Source organism: Carassius gibelio, chromosome B23 (genome assembly GCF_023724105.1).
Source record: "Carassius gibelio isolate Cgi1373 ecotype wild population from Czech Republic chromosome B23, carGib1.2-hapl.c, whole genome shotgun sequence".
Classification (NCBI taxonomy): domain Eukaryota; kingdom Metazoa; phylum Chordata; class Actinopteri; order Cypriniformes; family Cyprinidae; genus Carassius; species Carassius gibelio.
Genome location: NC_068418.1, coordinates 14,058,179 through 14,073,069, shown reverse-complemented (window position 1 = coordinate 14,073,069; position 14,891 = coordinate 14,058,179). Strand labels below are relative to the sequence as shown.

At 35.1% G+C, this 14,891-nt stretch overlaps 4 protein-coding genes across 5 annotated transcripts; 1 reads left to right on the top strand and 3 right to left on the bottom strand.

The window, feature by feature from the left end:
* The first annotated feature begins 336 nt into the window (after positions 1-336).
* On the top strand, positions 337-3,389 carry ognb (osteoglycin, paralog b). The gene is made up of 6 exons (XM_052594222.1): positions 337-604; positions 940-1,024; positions 1,111-1,275; positions 2,382-2,584; positions 2,663-2,755; positions 2,856-3,389. The coding sequence occupies exons 1-6, from the start codon at positions 437-439 to the stop codon at positions 3,024-3,026; spliced, it is 885 nt and encodes a 294-aa protein (XP_052450182.1). The 5' UTR covers positions 337-436; the 3' UTR covers positions 3,027-3,389.
* Positions 3,390-3,846: 457 nt separating this feature from the next.
* Positions 3,847-4,856, bottom strand: LOC128011613 (small integral membrane protein 4). Its single transcript, XM_052594230.1, has 2 exons — positions 4,523-4,856; positions 3,847-4,193 (listed from the first exon to the last, which is right to left on the bottom strand). Exons 1-2 carry the CDS (start codon positions 4,674-4,676, stop codon positions 4,105-4,107), a joined length of 243 nt encoding a protein of 80 aa, XP_052450190.1. The 5' UTR covers positions 4,677-4,856; the 3' UTR covers positions 3,847-4,104.
* A 319-nt stretch (positions 4,857-5,175) lies between these two features.
* Positions 5,176-8,407, bottom strand: LOC128011611 (BTB/POZ domain-containing protein KCTD6). 2 transcript variants are annotated; one of them, XM_052594227.1, is made up of 4 exons: positions 8,252-8,392; positions 7,994-8,076; positions 7,702-7,792; positions 5,176-6,433 (listed from the first exon to the last, which is right to left on the bottom strand). In XM_052594227.1, exons 3-4 carry the CDS (start codon positions 7,726-7,728, stop codon positions 5,747-5,749), a joined length of 714 nt encoding a protein of 237 aa, XP_052450187.1. In that variant the 5' UTR covers positions 7,729-7,792; positions 7,994-8,076; positions 8,252-8,392; the 3' UTR covers positions 5,176-5,746. The 2 variants fall into 2 exon arrangements, with proteins under 2 accessions (XP_052450187.1, XP_052450186.1); XM_052594226.1 differs by lacking the exon at positions 7,994-8,076 and having other exon boundaries at positions 8,252-8,407.
* Positions 8,408-8,542: 135 nt separating this feature from the next.
* On the bottom strand, positions 8,543-14,861 carry abhd6b (abhydrolase domain containing 6, acylglycerol lipase b). Its single transcript, XM_052594223.1, has 10 exons — positions 14,597-14,861; positions 14,244-14,323; positions 14,011-14,158; positions 12,950-13,106; positions 12,744-12,857; positions 12,160-12,292; positions 11,910-12,067; positions 11,769-11,823; positions 11,564-11,664; positions 8,543-11,078 (listed from the first exon to the last, which is right to left on the bottom strand). Exons 3-10 carry the CDS (start codon positions 14,127-14,129, stop codon positions 10,896-10,898), a joined length of 1,020 nt encoding a protein of 339 aa, XP_052450183.1. The 5' UTR covers positions 14,130-14,158; positions 14,244-14,323; positions 14,597-14,861; the 3' UTR covers positions 8,543-10,895.
* Positions 14,862-14,891: the final 30 nt, after the last annotated feature.

Here is a 14,891-nt window from a genome sequence, read left to right as displayed (position 1 = left end):
AAACGGGGAAAACTGGTTATTTTAATAAGCTGACATTTGTGAGTTATCAGTTTATTGGTGTGCATGTAAACATGCTCACTATATCATAAAAAAGATAGAATACACATCTTATTATTGTCAGGTTATGCTTATTCACAAGTAGTCAGCAAAATATATCAACTTCAATGTTGTTTTTATCCACTTTACTCCACAATTTCAAAACATATTGACAAAACACTTGCATAAAGTGGATCACAGCAATTTATTTTGGTGGTGAGCAATCTGTCAAGACAGCACAGAGTGGGTTAAGGCCAGTTTCATGAAGCGTTTTTTAATAGTTCACAGGCAGACACTGCAGAGACGCTCTTTAAAGGTCTCATTTTACTCTGAGGCTGTGACACACTGCTCAGCTCCTCTCTCTTCTTCACTCACCACAACAACCGTTTCTCTTAACATTATGATGGATCTGAGGATTTTACTGTTTTTCGTGACTGTGCCCTGGATATTTTGTGAACCGGCAAGAACCAGTAAAGTGGTGCCTAAACACAAAGGGATATTGAAAATAGGAGATGATGAAGAATTAATCTCAGACAGTAGAACTGTCATGGAAGCCAAGAAACCAAAGGTATGGCAATTTAATGCCTATAATGCACATTTGTATACACTGTGATATTAAAATGAAATTTTGCTGAACATATGAATGTTTTTAATGGCTAAATCGAATATAATGTATTTGTATAATCAGATTGCCAGATATCATAAATTTGTTCCAAGAAATGTATGCAATGGAAAACCTGTTAAATCCATAATGGGATTATATTCAATGGAAAAAAAACACCATCGGCATGTTATCGGTGCTTTTCTGAGCTCATTCAAAGGCAAAATAGCATGTGAACCAGTTGAACTTGTTGGTTTTGAGAGGAAACTAAATAACAGTTTTCTTTTCGTCTGCTTTACTAGAAAAAAGTCATTCTTAGCACAGACTATGATAGTCCAGTTGACACAGATGATGAAGCTCCGGGAGCAGACCATAAAGATAACATGGGTAGCCTAATTTTTTATTACATCAATTTTGCAATCATCTGATTCAAAATAGTATTTAAGCCTATTTATTTCGATTTCATTTTTCAGAACTTCCCACATGCCTGATGTGTGTGTGTCTAACTGGATCGGTGTACTGTGAGGAGGTTTCTCCTGACATGACAGCAGTTCCTCCACTGCCAAAGGAAACGGCTTATCTCTATGCACGCTTCAACAAAATCGCTAAAATTACCAACAAAGACTTTGCCGATATTGGTGAGGGAAAATCTTTTTAGGTGTAGCCATCAAAGACACAATGTGTAATGACTGGAACTGGATCAGTGTAAGCAAAGCAGCTGAGGGAAACTTTCCCTGCGTCTTTTAATGGCTCTGAAACAGAACTGAGAAAGTGCTTTAAGGTCCCTTAGAGTCACTGGTATAGAAGGGGAGACAAACCTAGAAGGCTTTGTGCATTTAAAAGGATAGTTCACCCAAAAATGAAAAATTATATTATTCACTCAACCTCAAGTCACTCTGAACCCCTGTGACTTTTTTTTTTTTTTTTTTTTTGTGGACATTGATCTTCATTGCAAACTAACAAACAGCACAGGTATCTATGATTCCATAAAGGATCTTTATCATCCATGGAATCTTTCCAGTACACAGATTGTTCTTGATATTGGAAAAATTAGGTTAATAAAGAATTTTGAGTGCATCGAGCATTTATGATCATTTACATAATTTGTTAGAAGCATATACAGGCAATAACAACTTTTTGTATATTTTTTTTTTCAAAATACGATTTTTATTTTTTTTTTTTTTACAGTGTAATCATTTTGTTAATGTTTTTGCAAGTGAAAATTTTCCATGGAATCTTTCCAGTACACTAATGGTTCTTGATATTGGAAAAATATTTTCTTTCTTTAGACAAGACCCAATCGACTTTTACTGTACACTCTTAAAAATAAAGGTTCTTCACTGGCATCTATGATTCCATGAAGACACTTTCCCATGCATGGAATCTTTCAAATATACGAAAGGTTCTTGATTTTGGAACAATTTTCTACACACCAAGAAAAAAAACTGTTCTTTTAAGAACTGTGTACTGAATGTGTTCTTCTATGGCATTGTTGAAAAAAACCCCTTTTGGAACCTTTATTTTTAAGAGTGCACGGACGACAAAAAAAAAATATATATTAAAAAAAAAAATGTATTTGAGCCATATTTTTTATGTTCCACAGAAGAAACAAAGTCAAACAGGTTTGGAATGACATGAGAGTGAGTAGGCTAAATGATGAGGAAATTAATAAAAAACATATTTAGTTGCAGCCCAGTGGGAAAGTCCAAATCTGTAAATACATCCATATTGTTTTGTTTTACAGCCACACTGAGAAGAATCGACTTGACTGGCAATCGGATCTCTGAAATAGAAGATGGAGCCTTTTCAAAACTCAGCCAGCTTGAGGAACTTACACTAGCTGAGAACAAACTGGTCAAACTGCCAATGCTGCCGGCCAAACTTGTGTCTCTCAATGTCAACCACAATCTACTTAAAACAAAGGGAGTAAAAGCAAACATTTTCAAGGTAAAAATGAATAAAAGAAAGATTCTGAAATAATACATTGTTATGTTACTCATAAGTGGCTTCCATCTTTTGCATTAGAAACTCACCAAGCTATCATACCTGTACCTTGGAGACAACGGGCTGGAGGCTGTCCCGCTGCTGCCGGAAACCCTTCGCGTGGTTCATCTGCATGTATGGTCTTCATTATTGTCATGTCTATAGCCTATATATTGTTTTTAGTATTTAATGTGTCCTTGGCTATATGTATAAATTCTTTCAAAATCATTTTCAGAACAACAACATAACGTCACTGACGGATGACACATTCTGCAAAGGAAATAACACGCACTACATCAGGTACAACATGCAGGAGGTTCGGCTGGACGGAAACCCGATAACGTTGGCCCAGCATCCCAACAGCTTCATCTGTCTGAGAGCTCTACCAATTGGACACTACAACTGATCCGCTGAGAAGAAGAAAATGTTCCTTAAGCCATTGTCCAACTGGCAACCACTGTTAAGATGTTAGACAGCACATTCACAAAGACTTAACAGCTTAATAAAGAATTTTGGGTGCTTCGAGCATTTAGACATTTATGATCATTTACATAATTTGTTAGAAGCATATACAGGCAATATCAACTTTTTGTCTTTTTTTTTTTTTTCGACCTACAACTTTTTTTTTTTGTACAGTGTAATCATTTTGTTAATGTTTTTGCAAGTGTAAAATTTTAGCAATGGCTGTGAACTTAAAATTTGAGAAAGATATTCAGTGCTTACTGTAACTGATACCCAATGCTTGTACATAAATTCATTTTGGACTGACTTATTTGACTTTATCTTCATAAACTTCAGTTGAACAAAGTATACACTTCAATAGACCATCTTTTTTCCTAAAAAACTAAAAACATTAAGTAAAGAATAAATATAGACTTATAATTATGTTTTAGCATACACTGATAAAGTCTATCATAAAAGTGACTTATTATGACTTAGGAGCTAGGAAAGTTTCTCATTCATGATTATTAGATATGAAAATTAGATTTTTTTTTTATCTTATTTGAATTATTTAAGCTCATGATAACCATTTTACAATATTATGTAATGAGCAGTAATTACAAGAAATGTATAAATGTTCTCATAAATAAATAACTTTGTCAATATAATGAGAGGCTAAGTCATAATTGTGAGAAAGTTTCACAATCCTTACATAATCCTTTTTTTTTTTTTTTTTACAAACTTCCAAAAGTGTATTATTAAGAATCACAGAACAGACAGATAAATGTTTTTGTGTGTGTAAATAGCCATCTTTATTTCTTAGACAATACAAAAAAATGCCATCTTCTTAACAGAAACGAACACTGGAAGATTTCTGCACCTCATTTTGTCCTCATAAACAGTCCATGATGTCCCAACTGCCCTACAGTTTATGTATAATAATATACCCACTTTTTAATGATATCAAAAGTGTGTTAATGTGCAAAAGTCTCAAGTCTCTTTATCATGTGACGATCATTTATTTCCAGTGTGTTCTGAAGATCTCATTTGGCTTCAGAGTCTGTGAGCACAAAGCGCTCTTCGATCTTGTGCTGGTATTCCCTCTCCGCTTGTTTTCTTCTGTAGACATCATCTGTGAAATAATATAATTACTTTTCCATACAAAAATAACGAGTACCTAATTAAAAATGAATTCTTAATAGGCTATAGGACTACATCAATATATTCATGTATAATACATTCATCTTCACATAATCTAAGCATAATGTAAATTAAGCACCGTTGTACCCTACCTATAATTAAGATTAATGATACACATTAAAATAATTTTGGTTTTAAAGTTTTCAGTAAGCAAATCACTATTCTCGCTGGATGAAGGATAAAATGACAGTTCTGCGCAAAGAGGACGCAGAATGACGCACATGAATGTATACATAAGATTTGACTTGGCAGCATACTTACAAAACGTTTCTCTTCCTATTCTCACGTTAATCATGGTCCACTCCATGACGCCACCGATACAGAAGAACAAGGGCAAAAACCTGTACGTCCCAAAACGTCTTTTTCCAGGTACAAGACTTAATATATATTTTAGGTTCTGACTTTTTCTAAACATCTTTTTCTTTAAAACAGTCAACGCCGAGACACTTCTAAAGCACAGCACAATAATATGGACTTATGAAAATGAGTTTTAATCGCTAGAATAAGACATATGAACAGTTGTCCTTCAACCCTGATCTTCAAGCACGTTACCGCTGTCTGCGCTCACAGAACAGGAAACAAACATGGCGACGTGAACGTCACGGATAGTGTGTTCTAATAGGTCCGCTGGCAGGACTCTACCAAGTCTCAATACACACAGGGACTATTCATCATTACTGGGGTTCTCACTCACTGCTACAAAGATAAAGAAGTAAACAAATACATCTGTATTCGTTTAAATACAGGCGAGGGAAAGTTTACACAAAAATATGATTTCTGTCATCATAATGTTGGTAACCAAAAGTTGACAGTAAGCATTGACTTCCATGATATGGCAATTGTTTGGCTATCAACTTTCTTCAGAAAGTTGTATTGTGTTGTTGTGTTCAACAGAAGAAAGATACTCAGACAGGTTTGGAGAAACCTGAGGGTGACACGAGGTCAGTATTTTTATTTTTGAGTGAAATGTGCCTCTATTATTTAGCAGTGGATCATCCGCAGTGGATAATCACACAACTGACTCATATTGATGCTTTTTTTTTTTTTAAATCGATGAACAAATCAAATGCATTTCCCAGCATGTGGACACTTAATACTTAAAGAATGTGTTAGAAATACATGCAAAATAACATCTTGAGGTTGCACATAGTGCACAATGTTTGATATATTTTTGATCTGATGGAACGAATGAATACCTGAAACAAGTATTATTATTATTATCTTTTATGATTGTGGGCACGGTGTTCATAGATTACTGAAAGATGCTTGAGTATTATCTATATCTACATGTATTGCAAATACGTTTGTATCATATATTAATTTAATTAATTTGAGAAACATTCTGCATTGCATCATGTGATCCTTTACATTTCATTCCCTCTTTTTTTGTTCTTCTTGGTCTCAAATGGCAACGGAATTTCTACAGATTGAAACATTGCATTGGAAACAGCAGCAACCACCTTTGGTAGCACATTCATAGATTGGTCAATCTTCTACTTTATATGCTAGTCGGCAGAAAGTCCAGTGGTGCTCCACTGTGTTCTCGTTGGCACGCTCGCTCATGTGGTGCACCCGTGTGTTCCGGATCGTGAATCCCTGTTTGGTGATGTAGTCCATGAGGTGGACCCTTAGAGACACCTCTTGATGGTGGTCACATGGTCCAAAGGTGAAGGACACCTGACAGTCTCTGGTGTCCATCATGTGCTTGTTCCACTTAGTGAAGTTGTTGGATATTCCCTCCAGCAGCGAGTGGACCTTGGTGGTTATGGTTAGTTGCGTGATAATAACCGCTACTGGGTTGGAGTACTTGGACAGCTTGCGGGTACTGGACAACTCCACCACCTGCTCAAAGGTGTCCAGCGGGTACAGAGGCTTTGGGTCACTGAGGCATTGGATTAAAGGCTCGATCTGATAGAAGTCAGCTTCTTTACGCAGAAGGTCCATCTCCATGAAGTCAACAGGAAGAGTGAGCTCTGAAGTGCGCAGGAAGTTTAATATGTAGCGGAAAAGTGTCCCATCCCGGTCGATGAAGTAGTTTCCTTGAGCGTCCCGTGTGGTGGGGAAGTCTCCGCGGAACATGGCGCCCAGCATGGAGTCTGGGTAACGTTGAAGAGTGGAGATAGAGGTCGTGTAGTGGTGACCCCCAACATTTAAGGTGACTGGGTGAGTCAACTACAAGAGATGGACAAAAGCAGAGAGCATTAAAGCAGTTCATCACATTTCATAGATTCATTGGCAGTTTTAATGCAGCTAATCTATCAATCGGTCACTGGAGAAGCGCTAATTAAACGTCAATGTTTTGGAGGGCTGAAACAATTTCGGATGAATCTCATTGTTTGCTCTTTAGAGAGCTGAAATTTCTGTGCCTCACTAATGACATGAACAATTCTAAATTCAGGAAACGTCTCTTTTAAGTGTTGGATTGTAAATCAAATTGCAGCCTACAGGATGCTGAACTGGAACAGAAAAGGAAGGTTTGTTAAGCATTTTGGCTTGACATTTTGCTTTAAAGTTTAAATAAGTCCCTTACAGTTTATAATTTGAAGGTTATGCTGACCTTACAGTCAGACGGACAAGAAGGCAGACAGACAAGTAGCCAATCTATATATGGAAATATTAACCCATTTGAACGTCAGTTATGTAAAAACCTTTGATCCGATCAGTTATAAAGTATAACAAGCCAGGTCAGAAGAGGCTGAAGGTCTCTGCCGATGATAGTGGATGAAGTTTAAGAGTCACAGTTAGAAATTTTCCCTGACAATCTATAGGACCTTTGGGATTTTTAATTTAACTGCAAAGGCTCGTTCACACCAAGAAAAATAGCTATAACCAAGAAGTTTTAAATCGTTCTAATTGTATGTGACAAATAGGGAAATGCACACCACATCTATAAATCTTAACAACACAGAGGGACAATCATTGGAATCACTTTAACTTTTATTTGCTGAAAAACTATATCAAATAATTTGAGAATCCAAATCAGAATATACTGAGATTAAAGAGCGCGAGCTTTTAAAGAGGCAGACAATATAATCTTTATGGTTATCATTCTTGTTTAAATGGACTTTTAGTCTTATTAGTTAAGAAAAAGAGAAAGCCATTTTTTTGCAATTCATAAAATTCAAGATAATTAACGGTATTCTGTATTCTTCAACCTTGACCCATAAAATTAATTTATTAAATATATAAATACATTAAGAACATATTTTATCGGTGCCATTTAAAACACATCTATTTTTTTTTTTTTTTCAGAAAAGTTTTCATGAAGCCAAATTGATCTGAATTATTTTGTTCTAGTTAAAAACCACACATTACAGTTATATAAATGTCTGAATTTCAATTACATCTAATTCTACTTCAAATTCAAATAGCAGTTCTGTACATCACACATAAGCACTTGATGACAATAACCTATGTTCAGTATTTTTCCACATACATACCCTATTCCCCCAGTCCCCATCATCCATTTGATAAGGATAGGTAGATCGGTCTGATCCACAGAAGAAGCTCGGATATTATACTTGAGTACACCTGCAAAGAGAGACACTTATTAGCACTAACACATCACGGCACATAAATATGTGCAGCCATCACTTGAGAATCTCAGTTTTTAAACACATCTGAGACGATAGTGAAGAACTCAAATAAGATAAACACAGGATGCATTAATGTGCGAGAAAGCTCAATGAATTGGATGCTCAACAGCATGCTAGCTGTTTTGGTTAGGCATACCGGTAAACAGGTTTTCTGAAACGTAAATACTTAGGTTCCCTCGAAAGAAGTTAATGACGTCCAGCGACTGTGCCTGGTGGCATCTAACGTTAAAAACATGAACGTTGTTATAAATATGAAACGGTTTTTTAGTAACCTTTGCTAATCAGCCATCATAACACAAGCTAGCTCCCTGCTAACGCCTAATGTAAGAGTGACAAATGAATAAAATAAACGTTTTCCTGAAAGTCATACTGTATGGGATAACCCTCTCCTTACCTGTCTCCAGTCTTGTGGGGTGTAATCGTCTGTTTTGATCGCGGTTGCACAGGACACTGAGCGTTAGCTGCTCAAAGACGAGATACAGCAGCCAGCCGCACTGTCACGTGACAGAGTCGCAACACATCTGTGCCAAACAACCACTGCTCTGTGTTGAAGCGATCTGTATTGATCTCATATGCCATGCATGGTTTTTAAAGAGGAGGATAAATTGTTGCTTTTCACAAATACCATATTACTACAAAAAAGTTGACTTTACTGACAGAATTTCACCAGCAAAAAACAACCAGATTTTGGACGGGAAAACATAGTTTATTGGACATGTAGCTAAAACCAGGAATGATGCTAGAAGCCCACAACAGTTCCAGCAGGGTTAATGTAGTAAAATAATTAAGAAATGTTATATACAATGTAGCCCATGTTTCTTCTAATTAATCCACAGACCGTGCTTTGCATAATGCAAGCATTGGTAATGTTTTAATCCTTAATTTAATATTTAAATCAATCATCATCACCTAGTGAATGTAGAGTTCAAATGCAAAAGCCTCTAAGTGACTTTCTGAAATTAGTATTTTTCTCAGTTTTTCTATGTTCAGTTACTTCACATTAGTGGAAATGAAAAGAACATATTAATTTCAATTAATGTGAAATTACTGAACACAGGAGCCTGATGAAAATGTTCATTTTAGAAGAAATTTTTAAAATCACACTTTCACAGGCTTTCACATTTCACATTCTTATGTATAACTGGACTTAAACAAAGTGGCATGGTACTCAGTGCTATATAAAATCATAGGACCCAGAATTACTAAGACCAGAGATGCTCACAAGTCTCTGAGCTAGAGTCCAAGTCAAGTCTCAAGTCTCTGAGCTAGAGTCCAAGTCAAGTCTCAAGTCTCTGAGCTAGAGTCCAAGTCAAGTCTCAAGTCTCTGAGCTAGAGTCCAAGTCAAGTCTCAAGTCTCTTTATTATATTAAGTCTCTGGTTATAATAAATTTTGCATCACGTACAGCGACCCATCCAAGCTGCTTAGAACACTGCATAGCTATATATAAGGAATTCAAAGCATGTAATTACATGAATAACAATGCACAAATACGATATTAATATGTTATTATGACAACTCTATTTATTAGCATACAATATCAACTTTGATTTTGGTATATAATCAGTGTAAACAGGCTATTGCAACATGACAAAAACACCAAGAATGCTTTACTTTTAAGTTATTTTGCATTTATGGATTCAGTAATGGCCTTCTGTCTGTCCTGGCTGTATAGCTGCACACCTCTTGTCTGGCTTAAGAATGAACAAAGCTACACTGACTTATGTTATTCATACAATACCTACTCACAAATAAACATCAAAAACAAAGCCGGCTGCAATGAATTTCTGTGCAAAACAGCTTTTACTACAAACACTTCCACACAAGAACATTGTTATCACACAATAACATTTTGATAGAGAACCAAAAATATTTAAAGTAGATAAAATTAGAATAAATAAAATGGAAATGTCTACATACTATTACTACTGTAAACTTTGCAAATAGGACATCAGCCCCTTCAAGTCAATGAACAATAACAAAGTGGGCTGCAATGAATATCTGTGCAAAACGTCATGGCTCCGCTCCTACCCAATGACAGAGGCACGCAGGTTTTTTTCCACTGGAGTACTCACGTGAAGGATGCGTGCACAACTAATAACTAATATCTTAGTTATTAGCCTGCGCTGGGTGCGCCCCTCCCCTTATAACTGTTCTGTCTCGCGGAGGAGCTCATTTGTGTGCATCTGTGTGAAACACGCGCTCTGAAACACGCATAGGAAAAAAGAGCGACAGAAAGAACGGCTCCCCTCCAGCCGTGACTCGGCTCCCATCGTTCATGTTTATGAGCCGTTCAAAAGAATCGGTTCGTTCGCGAACGTCACAACTCTAACAGCGAGCTCATCTGACGTTTACTAAAAATTAACATTGCTCACGAGTCCCGGAGCTCGAGTCCGAGTCGAGTCTGAAGTCTTTCGAGGACGAGTCTCAAGTCGAGTCTGAAGTCACTGTTTGTGCGACTTAAGTCGCACTCGAGTCCGAGTCTCAAACTCGAGTCCCCATCTCTGACTAAGACCCATAGAATGAAGTGCATTAATAATCACTACACTGTATACATAAAAGTATTATAACTCTACCATCAATATGGTACCACTTTACAACAAGATCTCTTTGGGACATATTAGTAAATCCAATAGCATGAATTAATAATGTTCAGTATATTTTTTACATCATTTATTAAGCTTTGTTGATGTTAGCTATTCAAAATACAATACAATAGATACAATTATTGTTTTCTAATGATTTCACAATTTTAAAAAGTATAATTTTGAAATGAACATTAAGATTAATAAATGCTGTAGAATATTTTTTCATAGTTGTTAGCTCAGGCTAACGTCAACAAATTAAACCTAATTGTAAAGTGTTACAATACAATTTTTTTTTTTATATAAGTATGAACTTAATCAATTAAAAGGCTGTTTGCATGTGAACATACATACTACAAAATTATTACTTATATTATTTCTCCAGAAGGTTGTTATATACTTCAGGGCCAGTGGGGTGCTGCAGTTAAGTATTTAGTAATACATCCTGAGTTGTCTCAGGATTTCTTTTTGGTGCTGGCGCTCTCGGTGCTCTGCTGAGAGATGATGAAATCTAAAATGAGTTTGGCTGTTTGTCGTGGTCGCTCCATCACAACAGAATGACCGCAGTTCTCCAGCAGATCAACACGACAGCCTGGAAGAGCCTCGGTGAGCACCGCTGCCCCAGACACATCCACCACCTGAAAATAAAGACAGGAATATCACGGCTACTAGTTTTCTAAAACCATTAAATAAAATATTTAAACATTACCTGAAATAAAAAAATAATATTTTATTATATATCTATATATATCTATATATCTATCTATCTATCTATATGTGTGTGTATATCTATCTATCTATCTATCTATCTATCTATCTATCTATATATATATATATATATATATATATATATATATATATAGAGAGAGAGAGAGAGAGATATAAATATATATATATATATATATATATATATATATATATATATATATAGAGAGAGAGAGAGAGAGAGATATATATATATAGAGATATATATATATATATATATATATATATATATATATATAGAGATATATATATATATATATATATATATATATAAATTGTTACCGTTTCTTATTTTAATTTAACTACATTAAAAAAATATATTATAATAATATATTATAGTATGCCGGCTTACACTTACCTGGTCCTGTTTGCCCCAGATGACTTGTAAAGGGGTAGTTATTTGCTGTATATGCTCATGCAAGGCATATTTAGATTTTTCACTCATAATTTCCATGAAAACTGTGGCAGTTTAGAGAGAAGATACTTTTAAGCAAATAAATGATTAAAAACAACACTTTCTAAAAGTATATAACTGCAGCGGCTAAGCCCATGTTCGTACTGACCTTCATGATAAAAGTCATTGTGTGGCACCCGTACATCCACGAGGCCTTGTAGAATCTATAATGGAAGGTAAATGCCACAGATAGAGCATGAAGGTGTGTTCTGAATCTAGAGGAACTCTACATTACATCTGTGTGTTTAACCTGTTGAGGCACTCTGAAGCGCACGTGAGAACAGAGCTTCAGCATCTCCTCCATCTCCTCCGGGGTGGACGGGATCAGAGGAATATTCAGCGTGTACTGGCTGTGCTCCACTTCATGCATCTTACTGTCAAACTGGCTCGTGATTTGGTTCTTCAGACCTTCATAGAAAAAAAAAAATGTGAGAATGTAGGAGTGATATTAAAAGAATAGTGCACCCAAAAAAATGCAAAGACTAAATCTATTGACTAACCCGCTGGGCAGACGAGGGTCAAACCGCAGAGATCTGAGGGATGATGGGCTGCATACACTCCGGCCACAGTCCCACCCATCGAAGTGCCCACCAGATGAAATGGCTTTCTGTTTAACCGAATGGCCTCTACAAACTGAGTGGTGTAAGAGTAGGGAATATTCACAAATTCTGCCAATAAAAACATTTTATATACTGGCTTATATATTTACTTTTTGCCAAATACTTCTGTTGCCAAATTTTGCAAAATACCGTTAAAAACCCTATATTATTGTCTAGCCATAAATTTGAAATAACCATAAACATTACATTCACAAGACTTATAAAATAATACAATATGAATAAAAATGCCAGACTGGTAACAAAATGCAAAATGTAGTTTAAAGTTCATTGTATGGACCAGTAATTTCAGACCAAAGATTTGGTACAACATATTAATTGAATGATTATGTACATTTATAGCATTTTATATCTAGTAGTTCTCCCAGCACACACATAGTATTTATGCATCTGCGGCCTTAAAAACAAAGTCGTGGGGGATCTATTTGTGTCCTATTCATAGAAAAACGTACCCATCCAGCAATTACCTGCCGTATTCTCTTGACCTGACCCTGGATTGAATAGTCGTCTGTGTTGGTACGTGTTGTACCCTCATGCCCCGGCATGTCGACACACAGTAAATGCAGATGTTTGGGAAGGTACTGTTTGGGATGAAGACACAATGTGCTTATCGCTGTTATAAGGAGCAGCATTTTCATTTGACCTCACAGTTAGGCCACTTAACATACTGTACCTTCACCATAGGGAGCCATGTGTCCTTGTGAGCAGAGAAGTCATGCAGCATGAGTACAGAAGGCCTGAGGCCTGGTTTCCCCCTGTATGAGTAACAGAAGCGATAACCCCCGCAGTCTGCATAACGTACCTGCAGACCCAGAGTTCTCCTCCAGTACCTCCACAAACAAATTGCATAGGTAAAAAAATAATCTATAGACAAAATGAACACATGCATAACTACAAAAAATGCTTGTAAATGCATGCATGCACTCAAAAATATTTGATTTGAATATTTGAATTGCTTATACATTTTCATCCATTTGGATCACACTATTCTAACATAAATTAATAAACTTAATGTGACGCATTTGTCAGTCATACAGACTTTCTGTAATAATACTAAAACTAAATGTTTCAATAACCAGGTTTATATACTTATAAAAAATATAAAGTATTTATTACATACAATTTGAATAAAAGGTCAGTCACAAATCTGGTAAAATTAATTAATAAATATATATATATATATATTTATTAATTAATTAATTAATTAATTAATTAATTAATTAATTATATATATATATATATATATATATATATATATATATATATATATATATATATATATATATATATATATATATATATATATCTCTATAAAAAAATAATCTATAGACAAAATGAACACATGCATAACTACAAAAAATGCTTGTAAATGCATGCATGCACTCAAAAATACAATATATACAATACAATATATTTATTTATTTATTTATTTATTTATTATATATATATATATATATATATATATATATATATATATATATATATATATATATATATATATATATATATATATATATCTGTGTGTGTGTCCTTTTTGGTGACCTAAACATTTTTAATATATCTTCTTATTTTCACATCATGCCTTTTAGTTATTTAAAATTTTTAAATCCTAGAAAATTACTTTTAGTTTTCTTGTATGGAAACCAGGAGGTTGGGCTTCAATTCTAAAGAAAGATATTTATAGATTATTATAAAATAATATGGATATTTATAGTAATTATAATTGGTATTTACCAATAATAGACTTTGATGAGTGATGATGGCCACAGCATAAAAGAGGCCATGAAGAGGAGGAGAGGGATAGCAAGAGTCCCTGCAGCAATGGCAAACATGTTCACCATATCCTGATCCATGGCAACTCAGTTTTTATCCAGTAAACACCCTGCAGAACAATACAGCACACGATTACAAACAGAAATGACTGGCAAATATGACATGCTAGGGAATGAAGTAAAACTTCAAGATACCTTTGTTGTCCTGCTATATGCACAGGTCAGAGTGAATGATGTTGAGGGATGGGGGAGGCTCTGGCAGCATCTGTTTGTGTCTAATCAATACATGTAACCTAGATATCTCACCATGCGCTTAAAATATTTACATGACCGTCATTTTAGTGTCACGGCCTAAACAAAAATCTAACTGTTCCTTAATGTTTTTGTATATTCGAAGATATTTTACAATTCTGAACATACAAATACAGCATCTCACTAAGACAACTGAACATTTGATTTGTGGTTAAAAGTAGAAATCATTCAAACAATAACAACTGACCTGTGACTCAACAAATAGATTTGGAAGCATGTGAAAACCATGAACTTACTTCATAAGGTTAATCCTACATTGATGTCAGTCGGTTCTAAACAAGCCGTTTTAAATGACAGATCCAAAAGTCTGATTTAAACATCATAGCCAGTCAGTGTGCAGTCTGCTCTTGTAACTTAATGAAAGTCCATGTCAGCTGTCTGCATTCCCCAATAAACTCTAGGATGCAGATCACGTGATCCCAATAAATCAATGAGTTCAAATGGAAAATGCAATATTCCTCTTACTCCAAAAAAAAAAAAAAAAAAAAAAAAAAAAAAAAACAATCATTCAAATAAATAAAAATGTAAAAA